Source organism: Epinephelus lanceolatus, chromosome 18 (assembly GCF_041903045.1).
Source record: "Epinephelus lanceolatus isolate andai-2023 chromosome 18, ASM4190304v1, whole genome shotgun sequence".
NCBI lineage: Eukaryota > Metazoa > Chordata > Actinopteri > Perciformes > Serranidae > Epinephelus > Epinephelus lanceolatus.
Genome location: NC_135751.1, coordinates 12,228,872 through 12,251,873, shown reverse-complemented (window position 1 = coordinate 12,251,873; position 23,002 = coordinate 12,228,872). Strand labels below are relative to the sequence as shown.

General features: G+C 41.8%; 1 protein-coding gene across 2 annotated transcripts in view; it reads right to left on the bottom strand.

Annotated features, from left to right (window-relative positions):
* Positions 1-758, bottom strand: part of gas7a (growth arrest-specific 7a) — a 31,362-nt gene extending 30,604 nt beyond the window's left edge. For both annotated transcript variants that reach the window (XR_013488079.1, XM_033644962.2), the window contains exon 1: positions 528-758. Coding sequence is in view for 1 of the 2 variants with exons in the window: in XM_033644962.2 (XP_033500853.1) it covers positions 528-545 (18 nt within the window). In the remaining variant the exon portion in view is untranslated. The remainder of the gene's footprint in view (positions 1-527) is intronic.
* Between the last annotated feature and the right edge of the window lie 22,244 nt (positions 759-23,002).

Genomic DNA, 23,002 nt, shown 5'->3' with positions numbered 1-23,002 from the left:
GGTGATGGTGGTGGGGGTTGGTTTGATGGAAATGGTTGAATGATGATCTTTAAAAGACTAATTACGATTGGGAGGGAAACTGGAGGAGGGGGGAGGAGAGAGAAAGCAGGAGGGAAAACAGGCAGCCAATCAGATGCAGCCTCTCTGACTGTGTGTTTATGTGTTGAAAGAAATGTGTGTCTGAGATCGAAGGGGTTATAAAAGTGTGCTGAGGAGGTGGATTCAAGGACTGTGTGTCAAAATATTGCACAAAACTGAGTATTTGTGTATTTATGTATGTGTGCCAAACGCAACGCTCATGTTTACAGTAAATATGTGCATGCAAGCGACATCGTTATCATCTCTCTGTATGACAGCGTTTCACCCGAGGCGTCAAACACAAGCTGTGTGCAAAGCCGAGCAGCTACGACAGCACACGTGATCACAGCAGCGCTCACGCCTTGTCACAACATCCACCTGCGCTGGTCCGACATCACCATCACAGCCAGAACAAACCACACCAAGGAGCACAACAACCCCGTTCTCACCTTCGCTGTACAGAACATGGCGGCGGCGGGCAGCTCTGACCATCACAGTCCCAGTCCAGGTTTTGTGATCTGTGGCCCCAGCGCTCCCTGCGTGAGTTTCTACTGTCTTGGCTGGCCTCCTTTCCAATGCTGACAAACTCTGAGAAGTGGAGTCCAAATCTCAGCTGTCCATATGGCACCAACTGTCTGTCCATCTATACTCTCCTGTGTGATCATGACACGGTATGCCCTCATCTGACTCGTAATTAGTCACGTGGGTTGGCATGTAATCGGTGTTGGCCTGGGTCCATCAGAGCTGCGGGAGCGGCCCTGCCTTCAGTGGACAGAGCGCAGCAGCTTTATATCATACCAGATTGTGAGCTGAACGTGTGGAAGCACCAAGTGTGGATTTGATGTTTTTGCACCAAGGCCACACGAGACAAGAAGACGGAGACTGTGAGAGTGGACGGTGAACTGTTTAAGCTATCAGTTATTACCAGCCACAGCAATGTGGCGATGGAGGGTATTGTTTTCACCATGTAAGTCTGTGTGTCTGTGTGTGTGTGTGTGTGTGTGTTCGTCATCATGGTAAAATGTGGCCCCGGTGACACCTACTGTAGTGACTATCAGAGAAGCCATTTTGAGTACTTCGCCAGGTGTTTATATGTCTGTCTTTGGGCCGATATAGTTAATGCAATGTCGGAACTGAGCAAGATGCAGTCACAAAACTTTACAGGTGCATAGTTGGAATCACAGTGAAGGCTGAGTTTGTAGATGAGTGTGGTCTGAGCAAGTTGGCTGGTAGTAGGGGGGTAGGAAGTAGCGAATTCACAACTGCCTACTCCACTTCATGCCCCTGGCGCAGATTTGTTTTAAGTCATGAATCGCTTTATCACAGCTGGAGTGAGCCCATCGCAAGATCAAATGATCCTTTATTATATTGTCAAAAATCAACTTCAAATTCCCAGAGATATTCAATTTACGACAGTTTAAAACAGAGAAAACAAGTCCTTAAATTTGAGAGGCCGTAAAATGGGAATGACTAAATGGATTATAAGTTGTTGTTGATTCATTTTCTGACGACCTACAGATCCACTAATTGACTTATTGTTTCAGCACTTTATGAAACCATCATGGAATTCATCTTCATCAATATGTGAGGCCCCATACCTAACATATCTAAGTTAAAGAACATAAATACGGGACTGTCCTCCCAAGAAGAACAACAGCATCAGTCGTTTAAGCAAATCTCCAGAATGATATGTTTACCTCAGAGTGACAAAGCCTCTAGTGGGTGTAGTAGTAGTGGTTGAGGTAGATGGACCAATAAAACATCAGACTTTAACAGAAGAGACCACTGGTCACCTTTAAAGTCCACCGTCAACATAATTTTTTTACAGCATGACCATGATCATATTTCAAACATATTTTGTCGTAATTTTATGGACTTGTTGGTCAATGACCAAATCAGTTAATCACCTTATTGTTTGAAGGCCACAAAAAACCATAAAGGGAAACCGACATTGTAAAGCAGCTTCATCATGTGAGGCCTCATACTAAAGACAGTCAAACCTCTTTGTGTGCAAACAGAGCTGACAATTCCTACTGCGAAATTGTCTCTTTACACTTACCTGTTTGTTAATGGTGGGTTTCCTCAGGGCAACAGCAGCAGTCTCTGTGGGCGCACTGGTCTTTGTGCTGCCGTGGCATCCCTTGGCTAAAGACAAAAAAGAATACAAACCACACATTAGTGATGAAAGTGACAGCTGGAGTTTTTGTATTGTACAGTAACTCCACATCAGTGAGCAGGTGGGAAGCAAGGAATCAACAGTTTGAGAGGCAACTCAATTACAGCGAAAAGGTCATTTTTACTGAGATTTTGATGTGTAACATCCTAATATTGGTGTATCCAAGCTGTTGTTTACATTTAAGAGCAGAAAGACACTGATTTGTTCTCCCTCACACCAAAACAATGACCATTTCATGCAGCTTTTGTTAAGTTCACAGGCAATTTATGGCCAGGATGGGCATTTCTTGACTCTTCCTGTCCCTGAATTATTCTTATTCCAGGTTTTTACACTGTACATTCTCTCCCCACAGCCATGTATCTACATATATCCACATATTGATGGAATGAGCCTAGCCAGGGGGCTTCACAGCTCTGTGGTAATGTCCCTGGTTTCATCCTTTAGGCCCTTAACGGTTCTTCATCGCCTGTGATTCATGAGCTGTCCACTCGTTGCATATCAAATCTTCCCATCTCCAGCTGAAGGTAAACACGTGAGCCCAGCAGAGTGTGACCCCGGAGGCCACACATCACAGCCATGGATGCTGGTCAAAGCAGGACCGGCGAAAAACAGGTCGGCTCCAAAAATAACAATGACGGTGACTTTGTTTAAAGGGGCATCGACCTTTTGTTGACCTCAGTTAGTGACCAGTAAAATTCAACAGGTCCCTGACATATAAAAAACAGTGAGTCACATTTTCAAAAAAGAGAGCAGGTATCCATAAGAAACAGAAGTAATGTTCCATCTATGAGGGCTATATGGTATAAAAACGTGCTTTGTCATTAACTATTAGATGAAAATGGAGCTGCTTGTGGCCCATTCCTGTACAATTAAAGAAACACTTCAGCATCGCTGTAAATGAGCCAATTCTGGAATTCAGAGAGATTAGAAAAGACTGATGCCACTCTTGTGGCTGTGCGGTAAGTACAGAGCTGGAAACAGGACCTGGTTAAACTTGCTTAGCATAACGACCTAAAGCAGGAGAGACAGCGAGGCAGATGGATAAATTATTGTTCATAATTAAAGCACATAACTCCCCCTTAAACCATAAAATTGTTGTCTATATTTACAAATGAAACAAACGAGATCTAACATGTTAATTATTGAGCTTTTGGTGTGACAGTAGGTGTATTTTTTTTTTTACTTTTGGAGGCAGCCTGGCGAGCTGTTTCCCCTCGCTGCCAGTCTTTATACTAATCTAGTTTAATCCCCTTTTGGCTACAGTTCTGAACTTAAGACAGTCATATCAGTCTTTTTCAGTGAACTCTCACAAGAAAGTAAATAAGTATTTCCGACAATATTGAACTATGCAGGAATGACTTTCTCCTTCTGATGGTCTACAGGTATCCTGAAGACAGTGTGTCTGATGATACACATTGTTGCTGAGTTTTAAATGTAAGTAAACAAGTTTTGGATTTTTCAATAGTATGAACAAAATTCTGTTAGTCTTTTCTGCAGTCATTTCAAATGCAGCAAATCTCAGCACATACAATTGGAACTATAGTGCAACTAGAAACCACAAGAGGAAAGTAAACAAAAAATGATGAAAAATTTAAAATACATATGTTTTTGTAATTTCAATTTAACTACCCTTGAAAGTCACAGTGAAGCTGAAGTGGGAGCGTCTCTCGCTTCTGTAATTTGATGTATTTCTACGTGCGGGTTTTAGTTGAGATTCAAATTAAAATCAAATCCCCTTCACACCTTGCATTAAAAGGCATCTTGTATCAAGATTGTATCTAGATAGACCTGAGGAGATTGTGCCTTCACACTGAGATCTGATTAAAATCTGATCGCTCTGTTCAGCTCAAACAAACAGTTGTAGCCGTTCTCCACCATTTGCTCAGCCACTGCTTCATAAATCGCTCTGTTGTGATAATTGCCAATTTTCACTTTTATACTTTCTTCAGACCAAAGTAAAAGCAGAGACTTGGTGTTGTTTTTCCTCGGGCCCACAAAGTATAGGCTGTCCATACCAAAAAAGACAATATTCCCACATGTCTTTTTTACTGATAAGACAATATCCCTATGAAAATTTGTATTCCACAAATATTGCTGTTTACATGCAGCCCTGCACACTCTGATTCACAAGCCCTAACATGTTGTGTATGAGTCAAAATATAGAAAAGTGTAACAGTTGGAGCTGCTTGTTATGTTGCTTCGTCCAAGGACAGAGGGATGTCATATGCTGTAAAGCCCTAATTGTAATTTATGATATTCGACATCATCTTTTGTTCCTTCAACCACCTTTTTGAAAAGGCTGTAGTTGCGATATTTGTGGATATCCAAAAACTTGTCGATATCTAAGTCTTTCATAATATTCAAACATAGGTGCGTTTCTTTTTATGACCAGATATGTGGGCTTTTCTTTTGGGCATTATCTCTACCCCAGCCTCACAAACTGCTTTCGAGTCGGTTTGTTTACAAGATACCCGTGACAACGCACAGAGCTGACCATGTATTGCAAACTGCCGTAATAACCCAAATTGAGACACATAATCAGAATGCTCCGTATAAATGTTCAGAGAATGCATATCCTACATGTCTTAATTGGAAAATGCTTAAGAGGAAGTCACTTGAAAGAAGGCCTAATTGGGAATATCCAAACAGAATACGCTGTTTACATGACCCACATCAAATTCAGAATACTGTCATATTAGGAATTACAGTGGAATATTAGTGTGCATGTAAACGTAGTGAATGTCAAGATGAGGGAGAGCCACTGCCGCCTCGCTGATTTGGAACAGTTGCACATGACTACATATTTATTTAGTCACAATGCATCCCTGACCAGCTCTGGAGAAACTTTGGCTGATCAGATCACAGTCCTCAGTGTATTTTGGGTGCATTTTCACCTGAACTTTCATGTGGTCACGCACTATCCGACAGTAATCCGATCACCCAAAATGCATTTCAATGCAAGCTGTAAAGGGGGTCACAGATTTGTTCATGTGGTTTAGCAAACACGGCAGGGCTTTATGAAACTGTGATGGACTGTGAACTAAACCTACACCTACCTTACCACATTGTTACATCAGAGGATGGAGGAAAATTAATTTATTAGCCTTCAGCCACGTTTTTGGGAAATGTAGATGAAATATGTTGCAGACTGACTTTCAAACACATTCATCCTTCTATGATACAGCTTAACTTGCTGATATGAAAGCTGAGCCAACGGTCAAGTGCAGTTTTAGAGATGTTAGCTAGTCGCCCTAAATCACATGTAATGGAGACATTTATGTAAACACTCCAGAGTTCAAGATGAGTCCTCAAAAATACTGTAACGCTCTACAGAAATAGAAAAAGGACTTTTGACATAAATGCACTCAAAAAAGGGTTGAAATTTCTCGCTTTGTGCAAACAAAAACAAACCAGATTACATGTGCTAATCCCTTTACATGTACCTGTAATACTATGGCCGAGTTCAGCAATTCAGTCTTATCTACTTCCCTCTGAACACTGCACCACTATTTCTCTCTCAAAGCAGTCGGTTAAATCCCCAGTTTCCTGTCCGGAGGTTGGAGGAGACGTCCAGGCTGCTCACATCTAAACCTGGCCTTCATTAAACTTCTTTCTCTCTAAGGAGGATCACACTTGTCTGCATGAATGCTGACAAACTCCCCTGCAGCTGACTCGTTTTTCCTCTAAGTGTGTTTAGGCCACATGCCAGCAGAAAGAAGAAAACCATCTGCTATCTGCTAAGATGTCGTTAGTGAGGATGCTGGCAGCGATGAAACATAATAAGCCAGTCATTAAGAAAATGCAGGATTTCCTCCAGTAATGAGGTGCATGATAATGTGGGACATAGCAGAGAAATGTATTACAAGGGATTTGTCAAAGGTTTTGTACAAACCTTTTGGGAAAATGTTACTAAGTCTCTTGGAAATACAGTGTGATTACTTGTATTGTGTCACTTAAACTGCTCAGCTGAAGGAATCTGGTTTAAGGATAATAAGCAGATTACTGCTGATGATGACTGGCTGCCAGAGGGCTTAATCCATCTGACAGGAATAATGTTGAAAAATGAAGTTATGACCTGTGGCTCTAAACGGAAACAATCCTAATGGAAAGAGCAATTTAGAAATAAACACAGATATAAGACTGACACTCTTAACCTCTAAAACATCATTCCTTTAACGTCTATTTTCAGTGTTTGTGCTTCCTGTGCTGTTGTTTTTCTTCTACATATTAGTGCTTTTTAGAAATTGTGTCAAAGAACGGGTAGCTGCGAAGATAAAGGCTCAGTTTACCATATGGTGAAGAGTTTTGTCGTGCCAGCGGTCTCTGTGGGGACTCAGCCGACAAGGAGGGACGTCTCCATGTTGTTTCTGGAACGACATAAACAACAGGAAGGATGACAGCTGAAAAAGAAAAATGTGCCACAGCTTTACATAACATCAGCTCCTTCTGCACATCGACATGTCTCTGCACAGCTTTCATCTCCACTTTCGATAAAGGTAGTGATGTACACGCCCAAACTGGCAGAACTTTTATGTGAGCTACATCTACAAAACCCCACAAGGTGCACCTGTAACTGTGAATATTGATGACAGCAGCATGTACATACATCCTCCTTCTTCAAATACCCATTTCCTGCTCATTGCTGTAATACATTCTGCGCATACACTGACACCTGAGTAATAGTTAAACCTTTTTCAAACTTACAGTCATCTTCTTTCATCACCAAAGGCTTTGGGCATGTGCATAGTTTGTTTTCTCACACTCAGAGCACTTGATATTGTAAGCGTGGGGCTATCCCTACATAACAGTAGGGCTAGGTATTGTTTAAAAAATTACGATACCACTACCAATACCAGTACCCTTAAAGCAACACTGATACCAATAGAGTACTTCATTCGATACCCATAATGTGACTGGAGTGGCCTGTAGTACACCATAAAACTTAAATCAATAGCTCGGGCTCTTATTTGCTTCAATCACTGAACTCAACTGATCTAGCTCAGACAGAGAGCGCATCAGAGAGAAGTAGAGACAGCCAGATGGAGACGGACCATGTTACGCCAGTCATTTTATAGCACCAGAGAATTATGACAACTGGCACACGGATGACACATCCCCTCTCTTTGTCCTCTGAAAACAATATTAACAACCTTTTGGACTACTACTGAATAATTTAGCCAATGGGACTGTATGACCACCTCAGAGGTAGGCAATCACCACTTTAAACTTCTGTTTACCATGCTGGCTAAAAAAGGATCACATGCAGGTATCATTTGACTGGAGACATTTCAATATTACTTGGTACCGGTTTATTTTGGTTGATACCTTGAAGGTATGGAGTACTGCAACGCATTCTCACTCCGACCTCGTCTCATATTGACGTTTTGGTCATAAACTTTCCACGTCCACATACAACGTGCAAGGTACCCTGGGTGTGTTGGTTGTTGACGTTCTGGGACACCGTGTCAAGATCTCTTCTTTCAAGACACACTTCCATTTTCACAGGAAATTTAACATTTACATAGAGTGTCTTCCAAAATAAACGCACCATGTTGGTACACTCCCACGAATTGACAATTTTCTCCCTCAACAACAAAAACACATGGTTAGGTTTAGGAAAAGGAACAGGGTTTGGCTTTACAATCTCACGGGACGCGAACACCGCTCTCTTGGTTGAAAGTCTGTGCTTGTTGGACCCATCCATCACCACTCCTTCCTGCCCCATTTGGACTTTCGCCACCTTAACTTTTCACAGCGTTTCCCCCTGATGCTGCTGGGCACTGTTATATATATATATCTGCAAGCGGCCGCGTATCATGCCGACATTAAAGGACACCTTTTTGGTTGGCTTCTGACACCACAACTCACTGCCCAAGCTCCAAATTTTAATGTCTTCGGAGTGGGACCAGGCTCAGTACTGATACCCAGCTTCTCGAGCAAATAAAACATGATTTTAAAACTATTATTAAATCAACCACTAGAAAAAGATAAATAAAACCAGCAAACAAGGATGTTCTATGCAAGTCGCAACCTCCAGGGTTGTAAAATGAAGCCAATGCAGAAGTGTAAAAAAATGCAGTTCCTCTAACAGCCATTTAAGTCTGGCTCTCTAAACAAGTGAATCCTCACTGACCCCCTTGTTAAAATGCCCAAATTTACATTTTACAGCCTGGTACAAAAATGCTTTCTATAGCTAATTTCAACATTCGTGACAACTGTAAGGAGGGTGAATTCTTATGTAAGTCACCTATTTTACTTTTCTTAAGGCTTAAAGAACGCATAATTAAGGGCATGGCCACTCTGAGTGACAGGCTGTCTGCAAGGCATCACCACATCTAAGTGGACAGATCCACCCATAGCTTCTCCCAAGCTTCAACCTCTTATGCAAATATAGTCACCTTGGGTGACTTCTGGCTCCAAAAACCCAAGATGGCGACGGCCAAAATGGCAGCTGGGAGAAGTTTTCCTAAGGGGTTTTCACCAGAAAGGGATTTCATGGTTAAGGTTAGGAAAAAAGTCGTGATTTGGGTTAAAATGAAAAAAATTCTCCCAGACAGGTCTCTCAGGGAGAGACCCTACAAGGAAAACGTCTATCATGTGCACCAGAATTCCAAACTCAAGGCTTCAAAACGGGGGTCCAAAAACCAAAGGGTGACATTACTTCTATGTGGTACATGGTTTTATGTCATGCACAAATGCAGAATTATATTAAAATATTTTATGCTCTACTGAAACATTTTATTTTGTGGGTGTGTGTGTAATGAGCATCCACCGACAGACTCCCTGAGCAATGAACAGGACATTTTGCCCTTCGATTGTGATTTTCCTTGTGGTATGCTTCTTGCCAGTCCAATTTAAGCACAGGAAATTCTAAAGAAATTCCTTGCCCTTTTTTAAATGTAATTCAGTAACCCTGTCAGGCCAGCACATCAGGTAAATACAAGATAAACTTTATTTCCTGTAAGATAAAACAAGAGGATTTTCAACTTGCTTCCTTTATTTTAGCCGTCTATCACACGAAGTAATCACGAGTCATTCCACTTGGTAGAGCAGGAAGTCCTTCACACTGTAACAGCTGTGGGTGAATCTGTGTTTCTCTCAGTGGATCCTTAAGTGCAATCAAGCAAACTCAAAGCACAAATGTCCAAATGTGTCAGTGGATGGAAAGCTGAAAGTCAAGAGTCATGACTGAAATGTGAATATTTTAATTAAGAATCACAGTTGCTAAATATATTGTAGTATGATGAGCACTAATATTTGAAATACTGATTTAGAGCTCATCTTCCTTTCCCTGGATTTTTGCAGCATCTATATTATACAATATTTGACATCCTGTTATATTAGCCATAGTATGACTCACCGCACGCCAATGCACTTGTTGTTCACATTGATGTGTAAAGAGAACTGGTGGTGCATTGATAAGCACAGTCACCTCACAGCAAGAAGGTTCCAGGTTTTATCCATTGGCCTGCGGGGGCCCTTCTGTGTGGAGTTTGCATGTTCTCCCCATGTCAGCTTGGGTTTTCTCCAGGTTCTCAGTCCAAGGACATGCAGGTTAGATGTACATGGTGACTTTAAATTGTCCGTAGGGGTAATGTAAAGGCAAGTTGTTGTCTGTTGTTGTGTGTCAGCCCTGTGATAGTCTGGCAACCTGTCCAAGGTGTATCCCGCCTCTAACTCAGTGGCAGCTGCAAGAGGCTCCAGCTCTCCTGTGATCCTATACTAGGATAAGTGATGATGGAAAATGAATGAATGAATAAATGGATAAAGTGTTCGAGGCGGGGCATTCCTGATAAAGTTGCTCAGTGGCACATGAATCCAGATCAGTATGACTTCCTGGACATAAAATTACGTTACAAGATGGGCCAACCTGCTCTTCAGGTGCTGCAAATTATTTCATCAGAGCCACTGGTAATAACGTTAACATAGGATAATTAGCTAACATTAGCTAGCTAGGTATAACATACGTAACATGTTGTTTTTCATGTCAAGCAGCTGACATAAGCGAGGAGTCTGACAGCTAACGTTGTTAGCTAACATTCATTCTCGGAACCCATGAGCTGTATTCAGCGTCTGACTTCCGGCAGATTGTGATACAGCCTCTGGGGGCAGACCCCCGATTTTTAGGCATTCCGGTTTGATTTGGGCGGAGGAGACGAATTTCTGTTTCCGACTTCCGTTTATATATAAGTAAATATGCTGAGCCATTGCAATGGATTCAGAGTTTGCAGTGACGCCAATTATGTTCCGCCTCGTTAGTTCACCGCACGGACCGTTTAACCTGGCAACAAATGCAGCCGGCTCAAACATGATCAGTCAATATCATGCGGACTACAAACAGTTTACAACCGGAAACCAGGGCTCTTCCGCTCTTCTTCCGGAGGCAAGATCTCCGGGGTTTGCCTACAGACTCTACATTCAGTGAATGTAGAGTCTGTATATAGAGACTAGCTACCATTAATTTCACCTAGCTTAGCTAACTTTTAACAGAAATTATCAATGATAACTAAAGCAGCGTTTATACGTGTGCGTCAGCTCCATGCAGAGCCTACACGTGGCCCACGCACATGGCCTCCACCGTTGTGAGCATTCACACTTGTGCGGTGTTGTGTCTGCTGCAGTTACACCTCCAAAACTCTAGTCGGCGGTAGGGTTTCTGTGAAGTGTGATAAAGTTTAGTTGATTCAAAACACACAAAACAACTTCACTATAACTTGCAGCATTCGCAGAAAAAGCACTTGTCTTTTACTGAACACATTTTCCCAACAAATACAACATGCTAACGTTATTTGCACAAGCCTATGGCATTTTAGATTGTATAAATTAGCGTGAAGCCAGGATAAATCACACTCAAGACTTGCTATTTAGTGGAGGCTTTCTTATCTACACAATAAATTGTTTCTTATCTATGAAATTAAAGTAAATAAAAGCTTCGTTTGTTATGTTATGTGTTTGCGGTCATACAATGATGATAAAATTGTGTTTGGATAACTGGAGTGGATACTGTAACGTAAATGAACACTTACCTTTAATGAAGTTGCGTCCTAAAAATTGCTTGGTGTCTGGGATGCAGCCATTTAAGTTCTAGTGTGTGTGCGCACATGTGTATGTGTAAGTGTGCATGGTTTGCAAAGTAACCATGCAAAACACAAAATTAGAGATCTTTTACATTATAATGAGAAATGTAAAAATATTTTCGGCTCATTATGAAACTATGGCAGGCCACCACACTCTAGGTAATTAATGAGAAACACAGTTTTTCTATTTAACTTTGTTTATTTCTGTGTGCTGCTGCAACAACCCAATTTTCCCTCTAGGGATCAAAAAAGTCTTCTTATCTTGACTGTAAATTTTCTTTTGTTTCTGTCATATCAGTCACTTCTTATCGGTACCAAATTACAAAAAAATGTCTTCATACACAATCACATTTTTTTAAGCCTCAGTTCCCCCTTGCAATTCTTTCTCATCATTTTAAACCCCACTGTCATATTTGCAACTCCAAAGGGATTAAGTGTAAGGATTTCAACTGATCCTCATTTGTGCACCTCCTCCATTAAATGACACAGACAATAAACAACAAGCAGCTTTCTAATAAACACTGCTGGCATCTTTATGACACGCACAGTCTCAGTAGCAGCTTTCTGAAGCTCCACATTCAGACACGAAACAACAACAAACCGTAACAAAATAAAAAGTGACTGCTGCAGCATATGGCTGCTGAATGTAAAAATAGCTTTTGGGTGTTTTGTTTTTTCCTGCTCAGTGTGTGTGTGTGCTGTGAGCCAAAGTGCAATCACTGCCAGAGTTGTTGTTGATGCAGCCTTTCGTCTGTCCCGTGGGAGTCTGTCCTATCCCCCTGGATTCATTCCCAAATGAGGTGTAAAACACACACACACACACCGGAGCAGATGTTTGTGAAAGGTCGCCTGCCTCCCAGCCACCACATTAATATAACTCTTGAGTCTCTTGTTAGGTAACAGTGTATTAGAGCAGAAGACAAATATCCCTTGGACTCTGAATCCACAGATTTTACTGCTGAGGTACTTGCTGTGCAACACGTTTAAGATAATCAGATTAAAGTGGATCGAATCTGAGGCCCTGTGTCCTCATGAATGGACTTAAGAGACCTAATGATGGGGAGGAATGATAATGAGCCCTCATAGTTCGTGGTGTTGAGGCAGTGAATGACATGATAAGCAAACTAAAACACAAGAGGAGGTGATGCTCAGTTCACCACATGGTTACTGAATACAGATAGGTGACATTGAGTTTGATGGAATCAATAGAATGTTTTTTATTTACCCACAAATGTGTCTCAAAGGCAGAGAAACTTTGCATGAAAATCGCTTAATATCAAGTATTTCTTATCGAAATTTTTTATAAAGGAAACAGACATGTTAAGTCTTGCTAGAGAGATCCATCAGTGATCACAGCTTTACAGTTATTAACAGGACCTGAAATTAGCACCCGCCACCTGCCAGACATGGGCAAATTGTTGGCAGTGGTGTGTATAATCGTCAGGCCGTCCATCACTTTGACGGGCATGGAAAAGGCAAAACAGAAAGACTTATTGTAACTGCTTTAAAATGCTATTGGCTGCAGAACCTCATTTTTTTTAATTAATGGATGATGTTTACCAAATTCTAACCAATAATTCTCAATAATGAAATGTGCAAACACGTAGTGTGCACCCCCACTCACTACCATATCAACTTCACTACCTTATGTGTCAATGTCATCTTAGTGAATAGCTCAGGGTGTAGCGAGCGTGTGCTGGTTGAGCCAGAGAGAGAGTGACATGAGGGTGGATGCAGTCAGAGTGGACAGGTGTTGCCAGGCTGATAAATAAATGCTGCTCATACTAAATACTTTTCTGTTTGATATATTTAAATTCACAGAATATAAAGCCAGAGGAACACTCTGACATAAAAACAGTCCTAACCATGATTTGACCAGACCATCATCCACAAAACCATGACCTCAGCTGATGTATTAAGATGTCTTTATATTTTCAGGTGTCGCTCTCACCTTTACTGCAGCTGTTGACGTAGTACTTGAGTCCTTCAGGTGACATGTAGCTCCTCCATCCTGGGGGAAGAGGTTGGCTGTCAGTCTCCTCCCTGGGTGCAGTAGAGCTCACGGCCGCTGGCTTCTGTTGTAAAGAAACGTTCATTTCACCACCACTTCAAATTACTACTGCCATAATATACTTATACTTACAAGTACTGCACATACATATTGTACTGCATTGGTTCCCCCTGGTTTTTAACTGTTAACATCTCCATATGTATATTAATTTATTACTACCTGAAATCAGGAGGAACAGGAAAATCTTACAGTATCATGTAATGTAACAAAATGGCCCTGAAAGTGATGCTGTTGCTGTGTTTAGGTTGCATGTTATTGGAAATCCAGCTTCACAATATTTGTCATTAACAGGATTGTCTCAAAATTGTCACTACATTTCTATTAAGCTACTAAGTGCTACTGATTTCCTGCAGGTTACAGGAAGTCATCTTATATGAGAACATTCAGTTCTAATTGAGCTGATAAATCCTGGACATGCACAGGTGTATCCATAAATGAAGAAGAAGAAGTAACTCCGGCACTCTGGTTTAACGTTTGCTGAATAATGTGGACATTATCTATTGAGGATCCTGAGGGTTGTGGGAATGGTAGGAGAACACTGAGTAATGAAGTCTATAATGTGATGCTGCTGCTTCATTAAAGTTTATGTAGAATTGCAACATTTCCACAAGCTTGCATATACAGTAAACGCAGGCGCCATGACAGCCTCTCCAATAAGTGATGTTATTATCATCAAATCCCCATTTTGCTTTTCAGCAGTTCTCTAAATAATGGTGTTATTCATATGGTGAAATATGATCCACTAAATGGATAAATAATGATAAATGCTCGCTCCACCTTATCAGCAGTCCCCAGGAGCCTCCACCACAGAGGCTGCACACACTCTATACTGGGCCAGAAATTACTGCATTGTGCTTTACAAGGAAAAAGCAGCTTTTAATCTGCAGCCACCGCTGGCTGGCTGTTCATTTTCAGACGCAGCAGTGCATGGCCCACTCAGATCTGTCTGCTGAACTTCACGACGGTGCACTCCAATCAGACATCTGAGGGGAGGTGGGTGGATGTGATCGGACAGATATATAAATGGGGAGATTATTAGCAGAATGATAAAGGAGTCATATCATGTTCCTTTGTTCGCATGGGCAACAGGGCAGAGTGGGTGGATAAAGTCGACTGATGTGTAACATTAAAAGGGACTCTCTCCTATCTCTGCTCCTGGTTTGCAGTGAGGGCAGCGGATAGCTTCAGCTGTATTGTGCTGCAGTACTTCAGCTGCTGAGGGGACGTTTGCTGCACAGAAAAGATAAGTAATGTCACCTCCTGACAGTTTACAGTGACCCATGCACCGTCAGGTCATCCTGTTTTATTTTATATCCACACAATAACTGGGAAACAAATGTGCAGCCTAGATTGTAAGAATAAACCTTGCACTGCATTAGAAAGACTATGACTGGATTATGTTTATCTAATCAGACAGAACATTCATAGTGACAGCTGACAAGTCTTCATAGCTAAATAACAAAAAAGGTCATCTGTAATTGCCTTATAAACCTTCAGTATTGCTAATATGGCTAAGACTAGCAGCTCTGTGAGGCCGCACTGGGGCAATCGGGGGTTATGCCATGGTTACATTGCCTAACTAATGTAGGGAGTTATCAGCTCACAGCACTGATCTGTCACTTAAAGAGTCTGCGCCTTTAATTATGCGTAATTGTAAGCCAAGCAACGTATTTTATACAAAAATTAATTGTCATAAATGGGGAAATTAACCACAGAGCCTGTTTATATCTCAAATTAATAACCCACTGCTTTGTCTCCTGTTTTGAAGCCTAAAGTCTGGCATTTTGGCCGTCGCCATTTTGGATTTAATAATACTAATTGTTGACAAACTGTGATAGACTGTGTTACTTTCTCCAGTCTGGTGCTCCGAACCGTAGTTGGGAGACACTGGTTTTCTGTAGATTATCTTTACAACTTGGCTTGTTGCTGGTAACTAGCTCTAGGAGTCCGGACCAACTCTCATAGCTGTCAAGTCTCCCGTTTTGGCCGGGAAACTACAGTATTTTACCCTTCTTTCCCGCCATCCTCCCGTATTAGTATTTTCCCGTAAATCTCCCGTATTATAATATAATTTTAAAAAAAGAAAACATTCCTCTGCCTCTCCAAACTGAACTCTGTCACTAGCCTCGCGAGAACTGCCACCTGCAGTAGCCTGGGTGGCAGTTGTCGCGAGGTTAGTGTCAACAGCGGGTCTGGTTGACAAGTGGTTATTTTAGATTTCCTGTACACCCAGGGATGGGTTTTGCTATGGGCAATGTGGGCGACCGCCCAGGGCGCAATCTATGTGAGGGCGCACAAGCGAAAAAAACAAAACAAAACTCGCCAGTTTTCTAGACTACCGCTCATTTCCACGTCATGTTAGTGGAGTGGGCGCTGGGGCGCCCCTATTATCACGTTTCAACCAGCAGCAGAAAGGAAAGGCGAATCCTGGCAGTTGTGGGTTGAACGGGGGTCACAGACAGGAATACGGCGGAGGCTCATAGTGCTCCGCGGCGCAAGATGACGTCCGACTCCAGGTCCAGTAATTTCCTCTTTCGTTGGTGTCATGACTGCCCAGTAGTACCTGGACAACGGAGCCGTGGTGGCACACAGGTATGTGGCGTGTCAGAGGACAAACGAGCCGTTCACATTTCTGTCTTTGTGTCAGTAATGGCCCACAAACCTTTATTCCATTGAAATATCAGTGATGTATTATAGAAAAGTGATTTATCTTTTTATAAATGACAAAAGGCACATCTGCCTCATTTTTTGCCGTGGTACCGTGATACTACTCAGAACCGTGATACTTTCACTGGTATGGTACTTTTTGCTAAACTTCAGTAGCAGTGTCTAGCCTGGAGTTTCTCTTGCAAGGCTAGCGATGGATTCCATATCCAAAAAAGGGAATAGTCTTGAAAGAAAATAGAGGATTTAATAGTGTGTGGACAGATTAATTTGCTTTCATCACCAACTCTGCAAAGTTAAATTACTAAATAATTATAAATAGCCAACTGCAGAGCAGCCATTTTGTGGTAAATCATATTAATGAATGCTCATTTAGACCTATTCGTAATGTTGAACCCTGGTCTATGCCAATCCACCATCTTGACTTCTTTACCTTTATTTTACTAAAACTGTGCCAGCTGAGTGTTATTGGGAACAAACTAAATGGATAAAGCAGATGCATTTCATCAGAATGTCACTTGAAGAAGACTTGAATCCACTAAAAGGCACTCATACTACTTTTTTTTTTTCACAAGCAAGAGAAAAAAAACAAAGAATTACCCCATTGTGACAGAATGATCCAAAAGGTTTAGATAAGATAAAACCTTATCATGAGATTTCACACGTCCTCTGACTTGCTAGGAGAAGTGCAGCTGAATGGTATCTTAGCTTTAATGGAAACTCTTAGAAAAGAAAAAAACACACAGATCTATAAGATATCCCTGCCAAATCCCACAATCCTCTGAGGTGCTGCTCGCAATGTAACCCTGAAACCAGGATCTTCACTCCATTCGTGTTAGCTCACTTCTCTCTGAATAGGAAGAAACTAAAAAGACAGACTGTGTCAGAAGGGAGGATGCCTCTCGCTGCTTTACTGAGCTCCTTGATGAGGACTGACAGGGAAAGAAAGAACGCACTGAGATTCCTTTCTACCTGGAAAATGAGATTAATGAACCTCAACCGTCTTATAGTGGCGAAGGAGAAGAGCTGATGTTTAGATTTTTCTGCTTTTTGTCCACCATTTCTGCAGCTAATTCACAGGGATATATAATTTCTAACAATTCCCAAGGGTCCATTTTATACAAGCGGAATAAATAAAAAGGTTGTTTTGTAGAAAAGCAGTGACATGAGACAGAAAATATGAGGGAAGAGAAGTTAAAAATAGGACATCTCATCACCAGAAAAAAGTGTTTCATTATCATAAATCTATTCTGGAATCTGAACTGCATAAGCAATCTTAAATGATCAAAAAGGAAAAGCTTCTGTGTGTAATTTTAGATACGACAAAAGCTAAAAGCACAATTTTTCACATGATTTGTTTCTGTGTCCTGAGGCAGCTGCTGAGAGGTTCAAACACTAGCAATTATAAAAAAACAAGAGGAGGGCTTATAGAGGAATGTACAGTCACTCCACACAGGATGCTGATATAAAAAAGAAGCAGAGGGCATGGAAAAAGCAATGAGGCCTTTATTCTCTCAGAGGCTAAACGAGCATATAGCAGCACATCACTCAGCCTGCTGGCAGGTTGGCTTTTGTTCCTCAGAGGGACGTGGAGCTTTGGTGAGGATGTAAATGAAAAGAGACTGTACTGAGCCTGAGAAGCAGTTGACATCTTAAAGCTAACTGTTTGAAATACTTTGACAGCTGCAGTGTGTGACAAAGAACATGCTACATCTTAGTAAAAAAAAAAAAGAAGAAGGTAAAGCTAATGGAAACTTAAAGGGACAGTTCACCCCAAATCAAAAATACATGTTTTTCCTCTTACCTGTAGAGCTATTGATCAATCTGGATTGTTTTGGTGTGAGTTGCAGAGATGTCGGCCATTGAGATGTATGCCTTCTGTTGAATATGATGGAACTAGATGGCACTCAGCTTGTGGTGCTCAGAGCACCCAAAACAAAAATTTGAAAAACTCAAAAGCAATGCCTCTTTCCACAAATCATGACCCAGTTATTCAAGATAATCCACAGACATTGTTGTGAGCAGTTTCAGGAACTACAAGTTAAGTGTATCACCACACAGAATGAAGCGTGCATCTACTGCTAGCTGACCAAGCACCACTGAGCTAGCTATTGATGCAGTTTAGCTGAAGAGGAGTTCATTAATGTTCACATCTCACACTGTCACGAGCACAAGCCTCTCATCCTTATGTAGATGCACGCTTCCTTCTGCATGGTGATACAATTGGTGGGTGTAGTTCAGTGTCTGTGAAAGTAGTTCCCACATAAAACTGCTCACAACAAGGTCTGTGGAATATCTTGAGTAATCATGTCATCATTTCCGCAAAGAGACATTGCTTTTGAGTTTTTCAAATGGAATTCTTTGGTGATTTAAGCACCACAAGCCAAGTGCCATCTAGTTCTGTTATATCTGAGAGAAGGCAGACATCTTTACGTCTGATATCTTCAGCACTCTGCAACTCACACCAAAACAATCTAGACTGATAAATAGCACTACAGGTAAGAGGAAAAATATGTATTTTAGATTTGGGGGGTTGCAGTGTCCCTTTAAAAATAGCTCATGGCAGCCCTTTGGGACTTAAAGTACCTAGAGTTTCATGCTGAAGTCAGAATGCTAAAATGCTAACGTGTGTGATGATGTGATGTTTAGCAGGTGTCATCTTTACAGTGTACTTCCCTACATTGCTCCTGGGGGTGGAATGTAACTAACATTTACTCAAGTACTACTTAAGGATAAATTTGAGGTACTTGTAGGCTGCTTTAGGTGTTTCCATTTTATAATTATATTCCACCACATCTCAGAGGTAAATATTGTACTTTTTTATACCACTTCATTTGACTGACAGCTTTAGTTACTTTATAGATTTAAAGTTTTCATCTCCTTCCTGTCCAATGAAAACCATGTATTCCCAGATGTGTTGATTTTCAATGTTTGTGATAAACTGAAGGATGAAGTGTTCCTTTATGTGCTGAGAAAATTCTTCTACTACTACAGTGATGCTACAAACAGACCTTATAGAATATGATGCATTGTTGTAGATTAAACTACCCAACAGTATATAAAGGAGTTAAAATGAGCACAACCTTAAACATCTACAGCAGTAATATGCAGCACACACACATTAATGCAGCAGTAATATTAATCCAAACACATCATATATATGAGTAAAACACTGACTGGAAACATTGCATGACTGAAATGCAGGACTTTCACTTAGTGTTTTCACAGTGTGGTAATGCTATTTTTAATTAAGGATCTGAATACTTCTTCCACTACTGCATATCTAAATAGTTTAAACGTTTATTTACTCTTTCACATCTTAAAATATTCTCCGCCTCAATGTTAGAGTGCAGCACAAAATTGTTTCAGAGATTTGTATCTCAACACAAACCAGATGAACAGTTATTCAAAATTTCTGCATCAGATAACAGAGTTTCTGTGAGCTCCTCGTGGATACTGTATGCATTTCATATTATATTTCAAAGTGCCTCTAATTGCTCTACTTGTTATGTATGCAAGCTCTTCTTTAAATAGCACAGTTTAAATAGGCAGTTAAAAGAAGTTCTTACCATGCTGTTACGCTGCTGTGCTGCAAAATAATATCAGTCAACCCGCCACTGGAAATGTGAATGAAAAGACAGAAGGGATTACTGGATGTCAGGATGTCCAAAATGATCCAAAGCCTGCAGGGTCGCAGCTCAGAGGAAACTGAGACACACTGAATGTCTTTCAAGCAAAGCGCCTCTTTTTCCACTTATTATAAAATAAAAAGGCCTGGCAGAGAGACATGCTTTGGTTTTGATCAAGACGTTTTCTATGAGTCTTTGTCTGGCAAAAATGTCCAGAGCTTCTCACTCTGTGTCAGAAACACAAAAGAGGACACTGTCAGGAAGAGTTAAGATGTACTGGGACCCAACAAGGACTTTTCTGTCTTCACTGCATCTTCTCTTCTGTTAAATCGAATTGTCTCTGTCTGTAGTGAGTGACAGTCTAGTTATATTCTGTTCAAACAGATGAGGTCTGTCTCTCTCAGCAGAATAAAACCACTTGTCATAACATTGCCAGGCCTTTTCGGAGAGTTATGTGTTACTTTTAATGTCCCAAACACCAAATTTTAAACTACAGTTTATTTTAGCCTAAAACACTCAAGAAAAACTGATTAAAATCCAGATTTAATTCACGTGTCAGCCAATGACAAGTTAACAAATAGAGCTTCGGTCTGAAAATGTAGCTGCTTAGGGACTGGGGGGTGCACAAACTGGTGAGGCATGTCGAATAATTTTTCAAGCAATGAGGAGGGACTTGTGTTTGAATCTCCTCTGAATCCAAAATCCTACAGGCAGGTCTAAATGTGTTTTTGTGAAAAAAAAAAAAATGGATATTGTCTTAAAATGCACTTAATTCTATGGGCTCTAGTTTTGCAGACCGGGCGAGGCGAGGGCGCAGCACACCTGCGCTTCGCCAACTGGGTGTGGCCAGGCGGATTTTGCTAGTTTGGCACACCGTGCGCCTGGCGCAGCTACTCCTCTTTCCCACCTCTGGAGTGGGTTTTACACACATCACACCAATCAAATGAGCCCCTCTCCTCGCCCTTAAATGCGCCGCGCGAAGGCGTAATGAGAGTTTACTCAATTCGCCATGGCAGAAGAGAGCAGCAGCGTCAGACGGCCAAACTTCTCCCAGGAGGAAACTGATTTTTTGGTCCGGGAGGTCCAAGCTCGCAGTGTCCGAATATACGGAACTGCGAGCAGACCTCCACAGGCTGATGATGCAAAGGTAGCCTGGGAGGAGGTCACCACAACTGTAAATCAATGTTGCGTTTCTCTCGTGCGCACGCTCTCTCTCTTTCTCTCTCGCAGTCTCACTCTGTTTCTTTTCTTTTGACTTTTCTAAGATGACAGATGCTGAATATATACTCCCTATCTGATGCTGTGGCTGTTTGTGGTTGGCTGAGAGGGATGTGAACTCATTAGTTTGCTGCTGTGTTAATCAGATCAGGTTGGGTTTCCATTACGTGTGCTAAACGTGCCAAACGGTGCCAATCCCCTTTGATCTGACATCAGATGTGACGGGACAATCGATATAGAGATACATTTATGTGCTGATTGCAGATAGTTGCATTGAATAGTGGTTTTTGTGGGTATTTATTGCATCGTTAATGTGCCTGATATTCTGGAAACCTGCCTGTGAGGTTTTGGTGACGTGTGCGCACTGTCCGCTGGTCAGCCAAACTTCGGCTTACACCGGCTGTGCTCCGCCTGTGCTGACAGTAGACCTGGTTTCAACTGGCAAGCTTTTAGCGCACCTTCGGCAAAGCCTTTTGGCACGAAACTGTCACTGCGCCAAGCTGGATCTGTCGACACCTCCCCCTGCTGCGCCGCCACACCCATCTCAGCGCACCTCGGTCTGCCAAACTACCAAACTGAGCGCACCTTGGGCTGCGCTGCTCAAAACTAGCTCTGCGCGGGGTTCGCCACCCTGCGCTGTGCCAGGAAACTAGAGCCCCATGTCTCATTTAAAAATTCACCAGAAATTAACCGTTTGCATCAGGTCCTGTAAAAAACATTAAATGCTGTGCTCGCGCAACCACGACAATAGTGAAAAACCAAAGCTTGTCAATTCAAATTTGTTAAACTTCACACTTTTAAAGGGTACATCTTTAAAATCTAATGATGTCTGCTGATATTGCAATGTGCATGCATTTGTGTGACGTGTAGGCTTATTAAATTTCGTTGGTTACGGGTGTAGCTGTCATGTGCACATATTCTGCTGAGGTGCATACAGCTTGTGTAGTGATACAATTTGTAAGAATGATTTGCATTTTGCTTAAGAAATAAGCTGTTTGTTTTGGTGATAACTCCCTCCATGCTGTTTGCTCATTGCATTGGCTCCAATACCGGCATTACGTTTGAGTGTGAGGGTCACGCATTTTCCTCCGGTCACTTAGGGATGCTCTAGGACAAATAGCTTTTGGTTGGGTCAGAGATAAAGAACATTTCAGACATTCACTTGTAGGGCTGGGCGGTATGACAAAATTTTCATATCACGGTTTTAAGAAAAATCATATTGGTTTCACGGTATTTCATGGTATTTTGCTCAGGTTCGGTCAACTTGACATGCTGCGGTGTTGTGCTATGGCCTATTCAAGTGCCGGAATTTGTTATTTACCTGACAACGCCTGAACGCAACACACGCTCCACTCCATTCATTTGGGCTCCACTGACTGCGTACGGAAGCGACACGTAGAGAAGCCAGAGGGGTTGTTTACCGTTTGCCGAGCCGAGAGGCTGCATGTAGGCTGCATGAAATGTTAAAGCATTTTCCACCTAAGTTATTACATATATTTGAGTTATCTACAAGTTTACTGTACTGTTTGGCATCTACTCGCTTTCAAATGTCACGGATAAACATGGGTAAATGCATGAAAAAAACATCATGACATATCACCTCAGATAATGGTTTATTCATTTAAAAACACATTGTGCTCGTTTAGCACACTATTTCATGTAGTTTTTATCTGCTGGAGAGTCGCGTAAGGGAGCGTAGCGCAACAAAAATACAATAGCCGCGTAAAATAGAGTGTTGTCACGCGACAGATGGGGGTTGTCGCGCTGCTCCCGTTGCCGGTGGAGCCGCTGATTAACAGGGGAGCGCGCTGCTACGGGACTCGCGCTGCAGACGTGTCACGCGGAGCCCGGCCGTTACTGTCTTGGACTCGGGACGGGTCGTCTTCGGACAGGAAAATGCGGCCCGAGCCGTGCTCTAGTGTGCTCACCTGTGTGTGTGCGCGTTTTGTCTGTGTGTGTGTGTGTGTGTGGGTGTGTGCGCATCGGGGCGAAACTCCGCCGCGCGCGATACAGAGGGCAGAGGAGAATTGTAAATGGCGGTGCGCCACTGCTAGTTGCATATAGGGGAAACACTGCTCTTTTTGGTATG